At 40.2% G+C, this 22,595-nt stretch overlaps 1 protein-coding gene across 1 annotated transcript in view; it reads left to right on the forward strand.

Annotated features, from left to right (window-relative positions):
* TNPO1 (transportin 1) overlaps positions 1-22,595 on the forward strand; it is a 685,264-nt gene that overhangs the window by 332,385 nt on the left and 330,284 nt on the right. Inside the window, 1 exon segment of the mRNA XM_029574697.1 lies at positions 17,814-17,985. Within this exon segment, the coding sequence (XP_029430557.1) occupies positions 17,814-17,985 (172 nt within the window).

The following is a 22,595-nucleotide window of genomic DNA, read 5'->3' on the forward strand; positions in this document are numbered from 1 at the left end:
AAATTTAATACAGTTGCATGATTTGCAATGCTGCATTCATAAAATTTAAACATTAAAACAATCAATATAAATACAAAATAAAATAAACATATTTCATATTATGCTGCTAATCTTGTCCTAACCCCCTATAATTTCCATTTTAAAAACTTGAGAAAATAGTGTAACCTTCACTAATTTACAGAAGTTAATTTGTTCTGCTCCTGGCACAAATGCAAAAGTATGACATTCCAAACTGCAGGAACCACAATAGAGTACCCTCATCCTTGTTCTTTGAAGATAATCATATAATGACAGAACTTGCAATAACAATTGAAAAAAGAAGCAAAGGGAATGAGATGGAGCATACCATACAATATGCTTGGGTAAACAATATGAAACTATCTATAGAGCTTTGTGAATAAATGGTACACTATTTAAATTCAATACATTGTGCTATGGGCATCCAGTGAAGTTTCCTTACTCTCAAAATTACTTTTGGATTATCAAGGAAAGTAATCCAAATGGCTGCATTCTGGACAAATTGCAACACCTTAAGCAGACTAATTGGTAAATCTAAATAGCATTGCAGTAATCCAAATTTATTTTAAAAAAAAGTGTAGCCCACTGATTCACAGTTCTCGCGAGTAACAATCAACATGCATAGGGACCTTCATTTTCAGGGTTTTTTTTCCCTTTATTTTTGCCAGGAATTTATCAGGGGCTTTTTTCAAACTTTTTGTGATAATGGTGGGAAACATATATCAAAAAAGGGAGTATGAAAATACAGAGCAAAACATCAGTAACATTACAAAGAAAATCAAACAGTAACAAATCATATTAAATGAGTGAGATAATCAAATTTGCAGATGATACAAAATTGTTCAGAGTAGTTAAATCACAAGCAGATTGTGATAAATTGCAGGAAGACCTTGTGAGACTAGAAAATTGGGCATCAAAATGGCAGATGAAATATAATGTGGATAAGTGCAAGGTGATGCATATAGGGAAAAATAACCCATGCTATAGTTACACAATGTTAGGTTCCATATTAGATGCTACAACCCAAGAAAGAGATCTAGGCGTCATAGTGGATAACACACTGAAATCGTCGGTTCAGTGTGCTGCGGCAGTCAAAAAAGCAAACAGAATGTTGGGAATTATTAGAAAGGGAATGGTGAATAAAACGGAAAATGTCATAATGCCTCTATATTGCTCCATGGTGAGACCACACCTTGAATACTGTGTACAATTCTGGTCGCCGCATCTCAAAAAAGATATAATTGCAATGGAGAAGGTACAGAGAAGGGCTACCAAAATAAGGGGAATGGAACAGCTCCCTTATGAGAGAGACTAAAGAGGTTAGGACTTTCAGCTTGGAGAAGAGACGGCTGAAGTGGGATATGATAGAGGTGTTTAAAATCATGAGAGGTCTAGAACAGGTAGATGTGAATCAGTTATTTACTCTTTCGGATAATAGAAAGACTAGGGGGCACTCCATGTAGTTAGCATGTGGCACATGTAAAACTAATCGTAGAAAGTTCTTTTTTACTCAATGCACAATAAAGCTCTGGAATTTGTTGCCAGAGGATGTGGTTAGTGCAGTTAGTATAGCTGTGTTTAAAAAAGGATTGGAGAAGTTCATGGAGGAGAAGTCAATTACCTGCTATTAAGTTGACTTAGATAATAACCACTGCTATTACTAGCAACGGTAACATGGAATAGACTTAGTTTTTGGGTACTTGCTAGGTTCTTATGGCCTGGATTGGCCACTGTTGGAAACAGGATGCTGGGCTTCATGGACCCTTGGTCTGACCCAGTATGGCATGTTCTTATGTTCTTAAACTCTTCCACTGCATCATTTCCAAAATATATACCCCAAGAGAGCTCCTCTCCCTACCAACAGTCCCAATCCCATCTTTCCCCATTCGACCACATTCATACACATTCTCACACATCAAGCAATATTCCTTACTTCCCACCTCATTGAATAGCGAAGAGTCACCACAGGGCTGTTTGTTCCCATAATGGGTAATATCCTACACTATGGGGTAGATTTTCAGAAAGCGCGATTTGGCGTACTTTTGTTGGCGCATCAGGCGCAAACAAAAGTACGCTGGATTTTAGTAGATACGCACGTAGCCGCTAAAATCCTGGATCGGTGCTCGCAAGGCTACCGATTCTGTATAGCCGGCGCGCGCCGAGCCACGCAGCCTACCTCCGAGGCCGCTCCGAAATCGGAGCGGCCTCGGAGGGAATTCTCTAACGCCTTCCCCTCCCTTCCTCTACCTAACCCACCCGCCCCGGTCCTGTCTAAACCCCCCCCTTACCTTTGTCGGGGGATTTACGCCTCCCGGAGGGAGACGTAAATCCCTGCGCGCCAGCGGGCCGCTAGCGCGCCAGGACGCAACCTGGGGGCGGGTCTGGAGGGCGCGGCCACGCCCCCGGGCCCGCCCCGAAAACGCTGCGCGGATCGGGCCCGCCCCTGGGACTTACGCGAGTCCCGGGGCTCTGCGCATGCCGGTAGCCCTATGTAAAATAGGCGCACAGGGCCCTGCTCGCCTAAATCCGCCCGGATTTAGGCGGATTTAGGCGAGCAGGGCTCTTAAAATCCGCCCCTTTGTATTGTAGTTTGATCATTTGTAGACAGATCAAAAAATGCCATGCTTTTACATAGTCTTCATTAATTTTACGGCCTAAAATACGGATGTCATAACTTTCCATCTGCATGAGAATAACCATATAATCCCGCCACACTTTAGAAGACATAGGGCTGTGTTTATTCTTTAAGGATAATTTTATGCACCATTAGTTAATACTATTTCCAAAAATAATCTGTACCCTCTGGACAAATCTGGGTGCAAATCTATTAAGGGTTGCACATCTTCCGAAAGAAGAATTTCCACTTGGAATGGCAAATTTGCCTCAATGCATTTAGCCAGAGATACTATTGCCTCCCTCCTAAAAGTTATAGCTCTTGTGACAAGTGAGAAAAATATGCACAAACGTACCCTTCTCCATATTACATTTGACAGTCATCTGTTTCCACCACCCTATTCGCTTGACAGTGATATAATATTTTATATGGCATTTCTTTGAGAGTTATCGCTACAGGGAGGCCATGCAGAGCTTGAAATAAAGCTTTAAGCTGATTATGCGTAAGTGAGCTGGCAGTTTCCCTTTGCCAATAATTCATCAGCCCACACAGCTCCTCACAACCAATATTTTTACAAAAGGCATACCATCAAGAAATCTAGTTTCTACTCCTTATCAGCTCCATCTTATCAACAATTTTTTGTTCCTTTTTAATTTGTTCCCCATTAAGTCCTAAAGCCAAAATATAATGGTGGACTTATAAGTACCCAAAAAAGTCAGTGAGGGAGTTCTAATACCTTCTGTCATTGCTGAAAGCTCAGAATATTCCCTGACTTTTCATCCATTAACTGTCTGATATTAAGTCCCTACTTACCCCAAAACCAAAATATTGAATGCTTGATCTCTGGCAAAAAAAAAAAAAAAATGTTGTCCTAGATAGGGGCAAAAAAAGGAGACACTTGTCGATTAAACCAATATTCTATTTATAAATCACCAAGCAGCCAGCAAGGGCTTCCATAAGATACTGTCATTTATATTTATGATATTTTGGCTTCAGATGAAGTAATCCCAAAGGTGACAATGGTTCTCTCAACTTATCAATCAAGCGAAATGAGTCATATTTAAAATCCCTACTAATAAACTCCCCAATGTAACACATTTGTTATGCAAAATAATATAATTGAAAATTAGGTGCATCTATACCCCCTTGTACCTTACTCCATTCCAGCTTATTGTAACTTATTTTAGGCTGGCACCCTTTCCTTAGAAATTAAATGAAAGCAGACTTGAGATGCCAGATCAGTGGGATTTGGCCAACAGGGACGCATTTGCAGCCTGTACACCAGTTTGGATAATAAGACCATTATGTAGAGTGCTCTTCTCCCCGTTTCCTGTTAAAGATGAACAACTCATACTCTGTGTTTTATTTTTTTGTTCCAACAGGTTTTTCATGTTTTGATGTTCTTTGTTACATGTAATGCTTTTTCAAGCAAGTTTAAATGTTCAATGTAAACCGATTTGATTTGCATATAATGCAAGAAGACCGGTATATAAAAACCAAAAACAAATAAATAAATAAATTAATGAAACTAGCAATTCTCTTCAAATTTGCAACTGTTGGACAAAGCCAGACAAGGGATCTCTAAAATTAGCCTCATATAGCAAGTCTAGTCTTAGGCATCCAAACTCCTAAATATTTAATCTTTAGTGCCCAACAGAAAGGAAAGGATTCCTGCCAGGAAGCCTCTGATTTGTCAATCCTGCAAATGATTTAAAATCAGAAAATAACCCCACCACATGCAGGATGGCCTGTTTACATTTGCAAAAAAAAGGATATCTGCGAAAAGGAATATTTTCACCTCTTGTCTGCCATATGGTATGCCCCCTATCTCCATGCTTTGTCTCAGCTTTATTGCCAGAGGCTCAAGCACAATAAGCGCTGCAACAGTGGACACCTCTGCTGCATACCCCCCTGCAATTCAAAATTTCAAAATTTACCATAATGTGGGCTTGAGGAATTATATATCCAATCCATTCTCCAAATGGACCTCTAATTCCAAATTTATCCATCACCTAAAACATATATGCCGAATTCACCTTATCAGACATTTTTTCAGTATCTAGCCTCAGGACCAAGCTATCAATCATTGTCCTCTCCTGTGCACCCATAACCACCAAACGTTTGCACTCATTAACACCACCATATCTTCCTGGCACAAAACCTTTTAGATCCGGCCCCACCAATATATCTTCCCCAATCTAGCTGCTAAAATAGAAGCCAACAATTTGATGTCAGCATTAGTCAGCAAGATTGGACAATAAGATGAGAGATTCCCCAAATCATGACCTTTCTTTGGCAAGACAATGCTAATCGGTTGATTCATGTGAGATATAAAAAAAAAAAAGTTGAAGGGTATGACTAAACATCTTCAGTTTTACTCCCAATAAATGGAATTATAAATTTTATAAAACTCTGGCCCTAAGTTATCAGCTCCCACTGCTTTCCCCAGTTGCCCGGAAAACCTCTGCCTCCAAAATAGTGGTATTAAGACCCCCTAAGAAGTCCTTCTGCAAAATAGGTTTTTTGAGGGTCTATATATTCCTATCATATGTTTGTTTCATAGGGTCCCATGGTATATAATTCTTGATAATAGGACCGAAATATTTCCAAAATCCTCTCAGTATCAGTCAGGGGAGTTCCACTCTGATCACGAATGCCAATAATATATTTTCAGTCTTACTCCCTTGACCAACTATGTCAAGAGTTTCCCCTGCTTTTATTACCATATTTATAAAATTGAAGTTGAAAATAATTAAGGGAGCAAATTGCCTTGAGATGGATCAAATGATTCAGGGTAGCCTTAGTACTATGCAAAGCTGCTTTATGCTCTGCTAAAGAGTAAATGTGCAATCTTTTCTGGTTCTGTAATTTTTTTGAAAGTTTCAAAATCTCTGCATCTGTTTCATTTTCTTTACCACGTAGGCATGATTTCCCCCCTCAGCACAACTTTCCAGAAAATTGTAATGGAAACAGGAGTTTAATTACACTGGCGATACTCTGCCCATTTCTGCTTCAGATAGTGACAAAATTAAGCATCTTTATATTAACCTGGACTCGTATGCCAAAATTCCCCTCACCTCCCACTTCTGATTTTAAAGTTAGAGAAACTGCAGCATGATCAGACAAGGCAATGGTTCTTATATTTGCTTGGAGAACTGCATTAAACAAGGGTTAAGATATAATAATGTAATCTATTCTAGAGTAACTGGTAAGGCTTAGAGAAAAACATAAAATTTCTCCAGAATGTAGTACTCTCCAGATGTCTAAAAGTCCCAGTTCCTGGATCAGCAAATTAATCCCTTTTTTTTTTTCCTGAGATTAAGTTTTTCTAGCCAGTTTAGTCTTCCTCACCAAATTGAAATCACCACCTAGTATCACTAGATAATCAGTGTAGCAGAGTAAAATCATTATGATGGTAGAAAAGGTTTGATCATATGTGTTTGGAGCATAAATGTTGCCTATATTTCATCCCATACAATTTACCAATCAAAAAAATAGTGACCTTCTCTATTCTTGTGTTTTTGTCTTCTACCTCAAAGGGGAGATTTTTTTGAATAAGTTTCCACTCTGCGAATAAGATGCAAAACCACAAAAGCCCACCCAGTCTTTTTTTTTTTTAAACTCTAGATGTTCCTCATCAGACAAATGTCTCCTGTAAACAGTTTAATTTTTCCCTCTTCAACATTGTAAATAGCTTAGTTCTTTTTTTTAAATTTTTTATTTATGCATTTTCCAATATACATTCAAGAGATTACAATTTGAATTTGCAAATACAGAGAAGAAAAAAAAGAAAATAGGAAAAACAAAACCAATATCTTAAACATGAACTTCTCTGCACTATCAAGTCCACAAAAAAGGGGGAGTTCCAAACACTACCCCAATAATATACCTTAATATAACATGAAATAAGATCTGACTAAACAGGAGGCTGTACTAATGTATTGTAGAAAGCTACAGGTATAATACATTTACTCATTGGTTGCAGAAGTGGGAGTAGATGCAGAAGGAATGTTATCTAGCAAAAAATCAGAAAGTTGTGTAGGCAAAAAGAAAAGTATTCTGAAATGTAATTACACATTTGCATGGGAATTTTAATATAAAGAAAGCTCCTATATCAAGAGCCTTAGGCCTTAATAAAAGGAACTGCCTTCTTTTTAACTGTATGGGTCTAGACAAATCAGGGTAAATGCTAATCTTGAGACCCAAAAACGTCTCTAGCCGATGACGAAAAAATAACTTCATTATCCATTCCTTGTCTGACTCCAGAAGAAATGAAACAATCAATATAGAGGGTGTCACAAGGTCTTTGAGTTGTTTCTAACACTTTTGTTATATCCAAAGCTGGAGAAACCAGAGTAAGAGTTTGCATACCATTTTGATTCAAAGATTCCTTCTTAAATGGAGGGATATAATAAGCCCTAGAAGTAATAGGTAGGGCTTGCTCTAGGATTTTCAAAATCTGAATCATGTATTTCCTCCACATATCTTTAGGGAGAACCAATGAATCTTTAGGAAAATTTAAAATACGAAGATTTCTCCCACGTATTTGGTTCTCTAACTGTTCCATTTTATAAGATAGTGATTGATTTTCTTTAATATTCTGATGAAGCCCAGAAAGACTAACTACTTCCTTCTTCAAAAAGGAACAAGAAACTCTGTTCTCATCCGCTATCTTTCCTACCAATTCCATATGCTGTTCCATTTTATGAAGAGAATTAACTAAGGGATTGATATGAAGAAATAAATTCTCATTTAAGGACTGAATCGCATCCCTAATAGTCTAATGTAATACAGTCCGGTCTTACCAAATGAAACTTCTGAGATTAAATTGGAACTGTTCCACTCTCCAACTGGCGAGTTTCCCCATAGTCTGCAGCCTCTTCGGGTCTCACTGAGGTCTCAGAAATCTTCACTACAGTTCCAGCACTGCTCACAGGTTCCAAACCCAGGGCAGCATTTTCCAACCTGCCACCCTGCTCCATGCCGCGAAGTTGTTCCTCATATCTTGCCTCAGCCAGATTCTCTAGGGCCCTACGATCTGCAAGGGACAGAGATGTTTGTAGTTCCTGCAGGGCAGTGAGTTCTGCTTCCTCTCGACTGCCCCGCTACGAACTTCCTCTCAGCATCGAGGCCTCCCGGAGCAGATGAGCATCCATCAGACCAAATACTTGTGAGAGAAAAGGCGAAGATCTCAAGTTGCGTTCTTTGGCGCGATGCTTCCTCACCAAATGCGGCATTCAAGGGAAAAGGTCGCACGGAGCTATTTCAACTGCATCCCGTCAGATCTGCCATCTTGGATCCTCCCCCCTCTCAAATAGCTTAGTTCTTTTAACAGGGGAATGAATATCATCGACATTCAAGGTAGCCACTTTAAAATCTCCCTTTATAAAAACAAAAAAAAAATTTAATCATTTACCTCACTGCCAGCCCAACGATCTGACCAACAAGCCCAGGAGTAAACATACCGCACCACCCAGTTTAGGTGCAGGGATATGTGAAACAAGAACATCCTGTGATGATTAATCATTGCCCCTTCCATGAGCCAAGTTCCCCATTGCCATCTGTACTATGTAGTTCCATAAAATCTACAATCCCCATTCCATAGAACCCAGCTCCCCTGTCCCCTCCTCCCCCTCATCTCTCCCCATCTCATGTTTCCATACATCCACCCACACAAATATCTATACCACAAATACAGGAAGAAAACCCTTCTTTCTCTCTCCAAGGGACTACCGTCTTCCAGTCAGTTTCCCTCCCACACCTTTTAACCAGAAGATTGGCCTGTGTGAACCCCTCCCCCCCCCCACCTATAAGTCATGGTACTAGAACAAAAGCACCTCAAATAGTTACATTATATTGAAATAAAACACAGTAGAGCTTCCTGTTCACATTGGCATCCCTATTACCATTCTTCATTAATGGGGCATTTAGTAAACAATATAAGATCTATAATGTATCTCTCAAATATGAAAGATCGCCTCAGGCTCCAATTCATTCTGACTCCTAATTATAATAACATATCCAGCTCTCTTCTCAATCAGAAATTGATAGAAACATTTCCTCTACTCGTCCATGTAAGGTAGTATCTAACTTAGTGTAGTCAGGGAAACATACCAGAAGCTCGATAGCATGCATTATTTTATATATTTACCCAACAGTATAGCCCAGTTAAAATGGATGGATAACTCAAAATGTCCTGCGGGTTATTTCGTCTTTGTCCCTTGCCATGGCTTCGGCCAGTGACACAGTCTCGAGTCGACCATTTGAGAACTTGTCCTAGGCTATATGGCAGTTCCAATCGCCATCTCGAGACTGGGCAGTCCTCTGAGCTGACAGCGATTATCCCCATCGCAGAGGTTAAACAATGTTCACATCTTTACATAGGTGTTCAAATACTGTCATGGCCATTAAGGGCTGTATATCCACCTGTATTTTCAGTTATGAAAGTTCATAACTTGCAGAGAATATCATTCTTCACTTGTTAAGAGTTAAAATGACCATAAAATAACTTGAATAATTAATTAAACAATATGCAGTTCCTGCTTCTGGCATCATACGCTCTATTTTTGCAGACCTTTTATCTGCTGCTCATTTTTTAAAAAGTGTGTTTTACCTTCATGTTGGATCCTCAACTTAGCAGGGAACAATTCTGCAAATTTGATCCCGCATTCCTGCAATTCGGAGCAGGCCACTGACAGCTCTTTGCATTGCGTTGCTATGAGTGCCGAGTAGTTGTGAAATAGTAATCATGCACCCTCATATTCCTGATATCCTTTTGCTTGATATGCCTCTAGAATTTTCATTTTATTTGTCCAATTAAGAAAACGAGCAATCACTGGTTGTGGTTGATAGGCCCCATCAGAAAGGATAATCTGGTGCGAATGCTCACATATTATAGAACTTACTAGGATATCAAGGCCCAAAGCCTCCGAAAACCATTTCTCATAAAAGGAAGGAAGATCTCTATCCTTGAGGGCCTTTGGAAGGCCAATCACTTGAAGGTTATTGCGGCAATTTTTATTTTCTTGGTCTTCTATTCCTTCAATTAATGCTGCGGTTTCTTTTTTTAAGGCTGAAATCTGTACATCCACTTGAACAGCGTGATGTTCACGCACTGACTGTTTCACTTCCATCAGCTGTTGTGCCTAGGATTCCAAATCCTCTTTAACTTCATCAATTGTCGATTGCATCTAGGATAATCTGTCCTCCAACGCTATGGAAACACTTTTAGAGAGAGAATTTCCTCAGAGACCATTGCCACTACTCACTCAGACCCCGTTCTTGGAAAAGCTGCTGCCATCTTACTGTCGTTCTACTGGCCTTTTTAAGGTCAAAGAAGAATCTTTCACCCAAATTACAAGCTTTGGTTTTAAATTGTAATATATAATCCCTAACCAGATACCAGTCAATGGACTATTAGACTTCTTACCAAACCAGTGAAGTATTATGTTCTCACAATTTAAAAACTTATTTTGTTGCATCCAATGTTGAAGAACCTTCATACAGTATTTAAAATGCTCCAAAGGAACTTTACCAGGTACATTACTAGAGATTTAAAATTGCATGTCATCTGCGTAACATTTATAGATCAACCCTAATTCTGATAAAACCTTACCTAAAGGACTTAAAAGATTGAAAAGTGCTGCTGACAATATAGAGACCTGAGGCACTCCTCCCTCAACTGTAAACCAATCCGACAAATCTCCAGGTTGGCAAAACCTATGTTCCTAGCGTTTAAGAATGAGTGAGTGAAACCATGCCCATACTACACCACTAATTCCTAAGTGACATAATCCTAACAACTTCATATGAGAAATTGTATCAAAAGCAGAAACTGTCTAAATTGCACAAGGATTCCTGATTTCTGCTTCTCAACAGGTCAATAAATATCCAGTTTCTGTGACAGTTTTTTCAGGAGTTGTACGGCTCCTTATCGAGACTAGTATGTTTTGTCACAAATTCATTTAAGGATTTTACTCTTTGTACAGAGATTAGATATAGGACAATAGTACCCACCTAAATCTTTCTGAGTTGGTCTAACTATATAGCATGTTTGAAACACTGCAATACTATACCTTAGATAAGGATAACTTTAGCATAGATGCTATACAATTTTCAAATACTGATAGTTTATTATTCAGTAAAAAAAAAAAAAAAAAGGCATGGATTTAGAGGTTTGGGAGTAATTCTTTGAGCTATGGTCTCTCTCAGCCCAGTTGTAGTAATATAAATGTATTCCAACTGTTCCCAGTAGCAAGAGTCACCAAACATTAACATCTACTAGGAAGCAGATTCCTCATCTTAGCAACTTTACCTGATATTAGGATAGAACTATGCTCTGCTCTTCTAAACAAAGCATTTTTTGGAGTTTCTGTTGCATTCCAGTGAAAGCAATGATAAAGGCCTGTTTAGAGAAATTTCTAATATTAGAAAACCCTTTTTTTGCCATTTCTAATGTGCCTCTATAGGCTGCCAAGATGTCAACATTATCAGTCTTGCACAGATATAGTTCTGCACCATTTTCTCTTTTGCAAGCTTCTTTTCTGCAAGACTGATTCCTTGGAATACCAAAGAGCAATATGAGCATGTTTTTCTTAACCTTTGAGGCACAATCTCATCAAAAAATTTTTGGAAGGTATTCCACCAATTTAACTGCCTCATGTGAGGAACTCAAATTTGTCATCTTTGACCTTGTCGCATTGGGTTGTTAATAAATCAGCATCTGGTTGTGCTCAAATCTGCTTAGTAAAACACTTAGCACATGATTGATTAATGAATATAAATTTTAGTAGATGATGATATGCCCAGACATCTATTACTTAAAAACAAATAATCCTTGCAATACAAATCTGGTGCAACAATCAAATCCAAAATATGTCCATAGCGATATGTAGGCATTTGTACTAACTGCTATAAGCTACAAATCACCTAAAGCTACAAAATCTCTTGGGGGAAGGTACAAAAGACAAAATGCCATGAACATAACTATTAAAATCCCTTTACATACTTCAACAATCTGCTAGAGGATTTAAATCCCCCTATTTTTTTTGCATATCTGAAACCCAGCTGAATGACAAAGATAATGACAAATCGAATTTCAAATGCTCTTAGGGAAGGTAAGGCCATTGCAGAAAGACTAAATGAATTCTTTGATTCCGTGTTTACTAATGAGGATGTTGGGGAGATACCAGTTCCGGAAATGGTTTTCAAGGGTGATTAAGTCAGACCAACTGAACCAAATCCCTGTGAACCTGGAAGATGTAGTAGGCCAGATTGACAAACTAAAGAGTAGCAAATCATCGGGACCAGATGATATGCATCCTAGGGTACTGAAGGAACTAAAAAATATTTCTGATCTATTAGTTAAAATTTGTAAACTATCATTAAAATCATCCATTGTACCTGGATAGTGGCCAGTGTTAACCCCAATATTTAAAAGGGCTCCAGGAGCAATCCGGGAAACTGTAGACCAATGAGCCTGACTTGTGCCAGAAAAAATAGTGGAAACTATTCTAAAGATCAAAATCATAGAGCATATAGAAAGATATGGTTTGATGGCACACAGTCAACATGGATTTACCCAAGGGAAGTCTTGCCTAACAAATCCCCTTCATTTTTTTGAAGGGGTTAATAAACATGTGGATAAAGGTGATGTAGTGTATTTGGATTTTAAGAAGGTGTTTGACAAAGTCCCTCATGAGAGGCTTCTAAGAAAACTAAAAAGTCATGTGATAGGAGACTATGTCCTTTCGTGGATTACAAACCGGTTAAAAGACAGGAAACAGAGAGCAGGATTAAATGGTCAATTTTCTCAGTGGAAAAGGGTAAACAGTGGAGTGCCTCAGGGATCTGTATTGGGACCCGTACTTTTCAATATATTTATAAATGATCTGGAAAGGAATACAACGAGCGAGGTTATCAAATTTGTGGATGATACAAAATTATTCAGAGTAGTTAAATCACAAGCAGATTGTGATACGTTACAGGAGGACCTTGAAATTTAATATGGACACGTGCAAGGTGTTGCATATAGGGAAAAATAACCCTTGCTGTAGTTACACAATGTTAGGTTCCATATTAGGAACTACCGCCCAGGAAAAAGATCTAGGCATCATAGTGTATAATACTTTGAAATCGTCGGCTCAGTGTGCTGCAGCAGTCAAAAAAGCAATCAGGCCGATACAGTAAAAATCGCGGGAGAGCGGGCGAGTGCCCACTCTCCTCTGTGCGCAATTCAGAAAAAAAAATTATTCAAATTAGGGCCCATGGTAAAAAGAGGCGCTAGGGACACTAGCACGTCCCTAGCGCCTCTTTTTTTGACAGCAGCGGCACCTGTCAGCGAGTTTGACAGCTGACGCTCAATTTTGCCGGCGTCTGTTCTCAAACCTGCTGACAGCCACGGGTTCGGAAACCGGACGCCGGCAAAATTGAGCGTCCGGTTTTCAAGCCGCAGGCCGATTTTTAAATTTTTTTAAAATTATTTTTAACTTTTGGGACCTCCGACTTAATATCGCCATGATATTAAGTCGGAGGGTGCACAGAAAAGCAGTTTTTACTTGCCTACTTCAACCAAAATGATAAAGAGAATGGAACAGCTCCCATATGAGGAAAGGCTGAAGAGATTAGGGCTGTTCAGCTGGGAGAAGAGACAGCTGAGGGGGGATATGATAAAGGTCTTTAAGATCATGAGAGGTCTTGAACGAGTAGATGTGAATCGGTTATTTGCACTTTTGGATAATAGAAGGACCAGGGGGCATTCCATGAAGTTAGCAAGTAGTATATTTAAGACTAATCGGAGAAAATTATTTTTCACTCAATGCACAATTAAACTCTGGAATTTGTTGCCAGTGGATGTGGTTAGTGCAGTTAGTGTAGCTGGGTTTGGATAAGTTCTTGGAGGAGAAGTCCATTAACTGCTATTAATCAAGTTAAGTAATAGTCACTGCTATTAATTGCATCAGTAGCATGGGATGATCTTGGTGTTTGGGTACTTGCCAGGTTCTTGTGGCCAGGTTTGGCTTCCGTTGGTAACAGGATGCTGGGCTTGATGGACCCTTGGTCTAACCCAGCATGGCAATTTCTTATGTTCTTAACTATGATATATTTCACTTTCCAAGACCCAAATGAAAAGGTGGAGGATAATTAATAATTAGTAAATAAGAACTCAAGCTAGTACCTTATAAGATAGAGATTAACTCACCCTATGAGGTTGCAATTTTAAAATCTCCTCAAATAAACATAGGACTAGTCTATTGTCTCCACAGGCATACTACAAAAAGATTGCTCACCACTGATCAAATTATTTGCTAAGGTGTTTCAGTCACCAGAATCTACATTAATTGTAGGAGACTTTAACCTCCATGGGATGGTCACAATTTGTCTCAAATCCCTCATAAAGTGGGTCAAACTGTAGACCTAAGATTTGCTAATATCAATTTCCCAATCAATACTTCGCACACGATATTGCAGTGGTCTGATCACCATTTAATAAAGGCAGAAATAGCCTTCACCAACCAAATCCATTATAGTATAGATCAGCGGTTCTCAACCGGTGTGTCGCCAAGAACAAGCAGGTGTGTCGCCACACTTCCCGGTCTCCGGCTGACCCAGCTGCTCCCTCTACCCAAGCGAAATAGAACATCCACCTGGGCTTAAAATGCTGATAGCCCGGGCGGAACTCGGCAGGAGAGCTGGAGTCAGCGGCACTGGCATGCTCTCTTCTTCCCATGCCCCGGAAGAGGAAGTGGTGAGCAGCAGGTGTGTGCGCGGGAAGAAGAGATCATGCTACTGCGGGCAGCATCGGCCCAAAGAAAAGGAGAGGTACGGCCTGAAGGATGAGCAGCGCAGCTCTGAGTAAAATGAGGAACAACGTCAACCCCCGCAGCCAATTGAACTCCTTTCTCTGCGAGGGCTGAAAATGAAGGAGGTTGCTGCTGCTTTTAGTGTTGGGAGGTGGCTGCTGCTACCGCTAGTTCGGGGAGGGGGGGGGAAGAGTGAGTGAATGAGTAAGCATATGTGTGAGATCTGAGTGTGTGAGTGAAAGATATATGGCATGCTCTTATTTGAAAAAACTGTGAGTAATAAAATGATTCCTCTTCCTCACTGGATTCAATGAAGTCAGGTTTCTGTCTTAAAATCTGAGACTACCGGTTAAAATGCAAGGATTAAGAATTTGGAATCCTTTTTCTACTACATGAGTTCAAGGCAACTTTGGTTAAAGAGATGTCCTTTGTTCATTGGCAATTAGAACTTTGATAATAGATGGAGGCTACGTAATCTTTTTTTTTTTTTTATTTAATTTTTATCTGAAAGTATCTGAAAAATGTTATGGGTCTTTCTGACACACATATATATGTCTACCTTTACCAAGTTGTTTTATATCTCTGTTAAGGGAAAATAGATTAATCCTTTTCGATTGTTGTCTTCTTTTTGTTTAATGGATTTTCTTCAACAGTTGGACGATATGATTGAGAGGAATACTCTGCTGGTGTCTTTCATCATCTGATTAAAACATTTTAATAATGAGATTTTTCTAATGGATTACAAAATCCAGATTTTTTCAGATGTCTATAAGCAGACACAAAATAGGCTTTTCTCCACAGAGAGAAAGGGTCCTTAGTCGAGGAGGTCATTTTTCTCTTCGAAATCCTTCCAAATGTATGATTAAATTGTATGGTACAGGTATTCTTATTTTGACTCTGTTGAGTTAAAGAATTTCTTAGACCAGCGCTTCTCAACCGGTGTGTCTCGACACACCAGTGTGTCGCCAAACACCAGCAAGTGTGTCGCGTCTCCCGGTGTCCCACTACCCCGTTGTATTTTCCTTACCCCTTTTTCCAGCCCCCGCGGGCCAATTGGAAGCCTCTTTTCTTCCGACCTCCACTGCCCAATGGGAAGCCTCCTTCATTCTGCCTGCCCCTGTGCAGGCCAGTCGGAAGCCTCTTTCCTTCTATATGCCAGTGGGAATAGGAAGAAGGGAGGAAGCCTTTGGCCGGTGAGGCAAACATCGCATAGCCCGGGGGTGGTGTGGGAGGAATGGCAGTGTCGAGTCCCGACGAAGCAAGGCCACGGGAGCCCATCCCCGTGGCGATGAAGAGGAAACCAGACCGAAGCAAGGCCACGGGAGCCCATCCCCGTGACTGCGAAGAGGAAACCTGATCCCAACCAAGCAAGGCCGCCACGGGAGCCCATCCCGCGGCAAAAAAAGAAGTTTTGGGTGAGAGTTTGTGGGTGTGAATGAGTGCCTTGGTGAGAGCTTGTGTGTGTGAATCGGTGCCTGGGTGAGAGCTGGTGTGAATGGATGTGAGAGCATTTGTGTGTGATTGAGAGCTTGTATATAAGAGACCATGAGTGTGATTGAGAGAGAGACTGGTCAGGGAGATGATGTGTTTCTGAGAGAGAGAGAGAGACTGGTCTGGAAGATGACTGGTGTGAAAGAGACCGAGACTGGTTGTGGGCACTAAGGGAAAGGACTGTGAGGGCAGAGCTTCAGTAGCCCTTGCTGCTTCTGGTGAGTGCTATTGGCCTGGAAGGAGTAGGAGAGTTGCTGGAGAGGGTAAGTAAAGGTGGCTTTTTAAGTTTATTTTTCTTGATTGACTGCCATTTTAATTATTGGGTATTATGCGATGTCTGCTGTTTTGAAATCTTTTATTGATATTTGGTCATGTTTCAATAATTTTTATGAGTTTTTAATTGTTGGATATTATTCTGTTCAGCTGTTTTGTAACCTTTTTAGTATAGCTTTACAATTATTTCTGTGTGGGGCTCCATAGCAGCTTGGCTTATTCTGTTTTCCCAATAGGAAATGTATTAGTATTTAGGACCTGGTTTAATAGTCGTATTTCTTAGATAGGGTTGTTACTGTTTGAGTGTGTTCCATAATACAGGTGTAACTTTGTGCGGGTTAGTTTTTGTGCATTTTTGCAAATCCTGAGAGTCTGTTAGGTGCATATTTCTCTTTCCATTTCTCCAGGTTCACACTGCATGTAGAGTGGCTTTTTTGGTTTTCCATTCGTTTGTCTCCATATTTATAATTTGTGGTTTTTCTGTACTTGGTGAATGTCTGTTCTGGGTGTGTGACAGAGGTGAGGTATTTTACTAGCATGTAGGCATTTGTATCAATCTTATTTGTGTTTTCTCAATAGAAAATGCATTAGTGGTAAATTACTGTCTTCATAAGGAAGGCTATTGTGCCTGGGTAGTAATGGGAGTTCGTTTTGCTTTTGAGATGTCGTCAGAACCAGAATATCTATTTTGTATGGCGAGTTGTACAGGGTAATGCCCTAGATCTGCTCTGCACTCATTGCTGGGGGTTGAGGGGATTCCTGTGGATGCAGAGTACATGTTTACATTTAGCCCCGTGATGGTCACATGTCCAGTATGTCATGCATGTGAGAACCATCTGTCAGGTGTGTCCGGGCTATATAGCCTGCTATGCAACAGAAGTTAGAATTAGTTGCAGTCTTTTCTGCCATCTTCTTCTTTTCTTCTTTTTCTTTGGGGGGTCTGTTCCATTAATCCTCACCTCCCCTTATTTTGTAGTTTTTCACGAGACATGGATAAATATTTTTCTTATGAATAGTTTTCTTTTCGATGTATGTGTTCTTTTCGATGTATGTTTTCTTTTCATTAATGTCTCATATTGCTACAAGCTTTGTTAATGCTTGTTTCTTCTTTTGTTAGTTTAAATAGTTTAGAAACAGTAAAGCAACTTTTGCTTTCTTAACCAGTGATGGCTTTCCAGGTTTTAATTAGAAGCTTGCTTCTAACTATCCTAGGGTTAGTGTATAATGCTCACCAGCTCTTTGGAAAATATGTAGTGTGTGAATAATTTAACAGATGTGTAAATGCTTTAATTTATTCATATCTTCTAATTTGAAATCTTTTTTTTTAATTGGGGACATTTTTTTTTCAGCGAACATAATTTTTTTTTTTGTACTTTCATGTTTGGATTTAAAAATGGAGGTCTTTATTTTATCCAAGGATTTTCTGTGTACATAATAGGAAAACATTTAACTCATACCCAATTTCTTGATTTATATCTTTGGAATAGATTCTTTGAGTTTTAAGAAGCTATTTTAAATAGGTAATATCTTTAAGTATGTGGAGTGCAGACAGTTTATCATGGAGACTGAAGAATTTATGTGGCTACAGAGACTAACTTTTTTGTTTTATTCCTTAGTGCCTTTGCTACTCTGGAAGAGGAGGCTTGTACAGAACTTGTTCCCTATCTTGCTTATATACTTGATACTCTGGTCTTTGCTTTTAGTAAATACCAGCATAAAAATCTGCTCATTCTTTATGATGCCATAGGAACTTTAGCAGATTCTGTTGGACATCATTTAAACAAGCCAGTGAGTACCATTTTAAAAAATGTTTTGACTAAATCTTTGATTAAAAATAATGCAAAAGAAATTTGTAACTTGCCTTGACGTTATTTCTGTAAAGTGAACACAAAAATAGATTTATATTCCATTAGACTCCATCAGGAAAACCTTTTAGAAAACGGTCACTGAGTATATTGTGCCAGTTCAGATGCTTTTTGAAAAGCGAGTAGTATCTTAACTCATAGCTCTTCAGGCTTTTAAAAGAGAATTTCATCCTAGGCAACTAAAGTATGGGAAGTGGTTAAATTTTTGTTTTAGAGATTTCCAAAGGAGTTTTTCTAGGAGTAAAAATAAGAGGCTGGTTGCACTTTATAGACTGACAAATTTTTTCAGGCTTGAGCTTTTAGGAAGGAGTGGCTGTTCACTTGGCATGATCTACAGCCTGAATTTCAGATAAAATATACTTTTGAATTTTTGGTTAGGGTATAAAGAATTCTATTTTAGTACTTCATACTTAATAAAAACTCAACATTTGGGTTGAAGGGCTCCATTAAGATGGCAGTCAAGCCTAGTCTGCAGATTCCTATCTTCTGTCAAACTTTCCTCCCATCCGTGCAGGGACAGTCACAACTTAATACTTCTGTTTTTGAATGTCTGTTCGTTGACATCAAGGAGCCCACTGAGCATATTGTGAAGAGTAATACTCTTTTTAATTGGATCATATGATTAATCCCATTTTGACCTACAGCCATTAATTTAAAGCTGTATATAGAATTCCTTTAATAGGTATAGGGTCTGTATGGAATATTTGAAGGACTACCACTTCTTCGTGCATTAAACAGTACTGGGCTTTGAGGTCATTTTTGCATACTAAAAATAGAGGGCATTTCTTTATTTTAGGGCCAGTTTTCAAAATATAAATATTTTGTAGACTTATGGTAAAAATGTTGTAGATAAACTATTTATTTAAAAAAAATTAAAATCATATTTCCCAGTGTGAAGACAGATGGACTCAGGAACAGTGGGTTTATGATCCCCTGTCAGCAGATGGAGAATGGAGCAAGCTGAGGTCACAGTATACATAACCCTGTAGTGACTCCATCCTGCCAGTATTCTCCATCACCAGCAGATGGTGGACATGCATTACCCTATGGGGATTGCTTTGAGCTTTTTGAAAGGAGAAATTTGAAATTCTAAATTCAGGAAATGAAAGCCCCGCTCTCCTGCAGTGATACCTAAAGGTCCCTCCCCCAGTTGAGAATTCCTGAGGCAATTTCCATGGTCCATCAGAGGTGTGCCTGGGTCTGGCAGCTGGGTTTCCCAGCATGGACTTAGCTGCTAGCTCAGCTGAAAGGCAGCGGGTGCAGGCAGATGCCCTCTTCCCCCTGCAGCCGGAGACCATCTCTATACTCAGCCGGTAAGCGCTGAGCTCAGGTAAGGTTTAAAAAAAAAAGAGAGTTTTCCCTGAATCAGAGACAGGGGTTTCAGGACTTCCTCAGTTCTCGGCGCGCTGTGCCAACGTTCGTTTCTGCTCCTGTTGAGGTCGGGGAACTGGGCAACCTGGCGGGTTCAGTGGCCCCTGGTGAGCTAGGCCCCGCACTTAGGCTTTTTTTCTTGCACACTGAGTGGTAGGCCTCGGCGGACATTTTCACATGCTCTTGTCCATGTAATGCTACCATCTATACGCTGTCGGTGTGCGCAGTGCCGGCTCTGCGCATGCTTTGTGTGCTTGGTTTTTGGGCACACGTTTTATGCTCACAATCATTTTTTTACGTGCTTAACTTGGTGCACAGAGGGATAGATTTTTAAAGTTATGTGCGGGCGTAGATTTGTTCGCGCAACCCGGCACGAACAAATCTACGCCCGATTTTATAACATGCGTGCACTGCCGCGCGCATGTTATAAAATCCAGGGTCAGCACGTGCAGGGGGGGTGCACAATTGTGCAACCTGCATGTGCCGAGCAGAGCAGCCTGCCTCCGTTCCCTCCGAGGCCGCTCCGAAATCGGAGCGGCCTTGGAGGGAACTTTTTTCCGGCCCCCCCACCTATCCCTCCCCCCCCCCCCCACCTTTTGTTAAGAAAGTTACGCCTGCCCGAGACAGGCGTAACTTGTGCACGCCAGCAGGGGGGCTGGTTCGGAGGCCACGGCCCCGCCCCGGAACGCCCCCGAATGCCACGCCGCCTTTTGATAGGTCTCCATCCTTTTGTCCCTGACAACCCAAGAGAGGAGTGGGCTTGGGTGATGAACCTTCCCAAGCTCCCCAATGAAGGTTTTCTGACCCACCTTCCAGAACAGTCAATCTATAACCAAGATATGTATTGGTTCTCCAATCATTTTACATTCCATACATCAGACAGACCAACAAGAAAAATGCACCAGGCTAAACTCTCTATTCCAACACTCAAACATATAAAATATGTTTCAACGAGAGAACGATCATTCACGATAGCTGGAACCAACATCTGGAGCAAAATGCCCACAGATCTGCGCCAGGAGCCCTGCCATAGGAAATTTAAACAGAACCTTAAAACCTGGCTGTTCAAACAAGCCTACACTTAATGAACATCTTCCCTTCAGATATTACTAAATATATGTTACACATACAATTATCGTTCTTTCTCCAAGCAGACACTATACAATAACTCCAACTATATTCTTTGATCTAAATGTTTGCACTACTTTTACTGTTGTAAAGACTATTTCTGATCCATGGATCTGTCCTAAAATTCAGACTCCCAAAGTTATTTACATCTCCTGTTATATTTTCCCCAAATTATATATAATTGTATCGTTATATATCCTTCACCTGTTAAGTACGTCTCCATGGTATTATTTGATTTTAATTGTTTACTGGTTTTAATTTATATCTGTTATGTTCCATTCTAAATTAATTTGATTGTAAACTTGTTGCTGAATTATTGTTCATTGTAAACCGAGGTGGTTTTTTAACGTGCCGCGGTATATAAAAAAAATCCTTAAATAAATAAAAATAACAGGAAATAGGGAGACGTCTCTCTTTTATTAGAGGTGGGTTGAGATCATGTCAGACCAGTTGGTCCTGGAGGTGATTCAAAAAGGGTTTGCACTGGAATTTCGCAATATTCCTTGGGACGCATACATGGTGTCCCCTTGTCACTCCCCGTAGAAGAAGCAGGCAGTGGAATTCATGTTTAAGAGGTTCCTCAGACTGAGGGCTGTGGTTCTTGTTCACTTCTCAAAGTATGGGGTGTCATTCCATTTATTTTCAAAAAAGTTGGATTACTTTCATCCAATCTTGAATTTCAATAGGGTCAAGCGTCACTTGAAGGTGACTCCATTACAAATGGAAACCTTATTCTCTGTAATAATGATGGTACAGTTGGAGGAATTTCTGACCTCCTTGGATCTGTTAGAGGCTCTCATTCCCATCCGATTGGAACACTTATGCAGGGGGGCACGTGATGTGGTGAAGCCGAGAGGACGTGTTAACTCCGGCTCCTTGCTCCATCCTCTCATATCTAAGGAAAATCTCTGGTATCTCAACGTGATTCCTCTTCTTTTCTGCACTTGTGAAGAGACCATATGTCTGACATATTTATGCAAAGAATAAGCCCTAATATGCCCTTGAAAGGGGGACGACGCGAAAAGGAGAAGATTAAGGAAAATCCAGACAAGATGGATGCCAGCCCTGCACAAACACTGCCGGCCCCATAACGCACCAAACCGAGTGTCGACCTTACAATAAAAATCAGTGGTCAATGCGCTCGATGTGCGTTTCACTGAACTTTTGTCGAAATACCAAGAATTAAAAAATACAGTTGAACTGCACACCTGTATTGAAAATGCAGAAGGCCTCATATCTGGCCTGGAAGACAACTTAACCCTCACCAGAAAACTAGAAGTGCTGGAAAAGCTCTCTGCGGACCAAGAAGACAAAATCGACGGCCTAGAAAATAGGTCGAGACGTAGTAATATACGTATTGGAATACCGGAAACCGTCGAGGAGAAAAACTTGGACAAGTTTCTGCAAAAATAGTTACCAGAGGCCCTGAACTTAACAGAGCTGAAGGACAGGGTTTTTTTGTTTGTTTTTTTTTATTGAAAGAGCCCACAGACTGGGGGGAAAAGAATACTGAGAAAATCGGCCTCACATCATCATCGTGAAAGTGCTTAATTGGGCACACAAGCAATGCCTGATGCAAGTGTATCATTCTATGCAGTCTCACTTACCAAACAGCCACTGTTAGGCTCTTTCAAGGTTTCTCAACACGTTTAGTGCAGCGGCGAAAACTCTTCAGTCCTGTTTGTACAGAACTTCATAAATGTAACATTCGGTTTCAGCTACTATACCCAGCAAAACTGAGAGTATGGCAGGGGAGACAAGGCTTTTTGATTTCACGGATGCAGAAAGGCGAAATCTTATCTGGCAGGAGCGCCCTGAGATTCACTGGCTTCAGTATCGCATTTTGTGTTCAGACCTGGGAGGCCGATTTTATTTCTACGATTTGATTACATGTGCACCTGGTCATGGCACATGGCCCACACATACTATTGCAGGCGAGCGATTACAGGCCCGGCAGCTATTAGTGGTGGGCGAACGGACTTTCTAACACCCTGACAGGCCTGTCAGGGCTATGGTTTACAGAGTATGGCGTCC

Source organism: Rhinatrema bivittatum, chromosome 1, assembly GCF_901001135.1.
Source record: "Rhinatrema bivittatum chromosome 1, aRhiBiv1.1, whole genome shotgun sequence".
NCBI classification, from domain to species: domain Eukaryota; kingdom Metazoa; phylum Chordata; class Amphibia; order Gymnophiona; family Rhinatrematidae; genus Rhinatrema; species Rhinatrema bivittatum.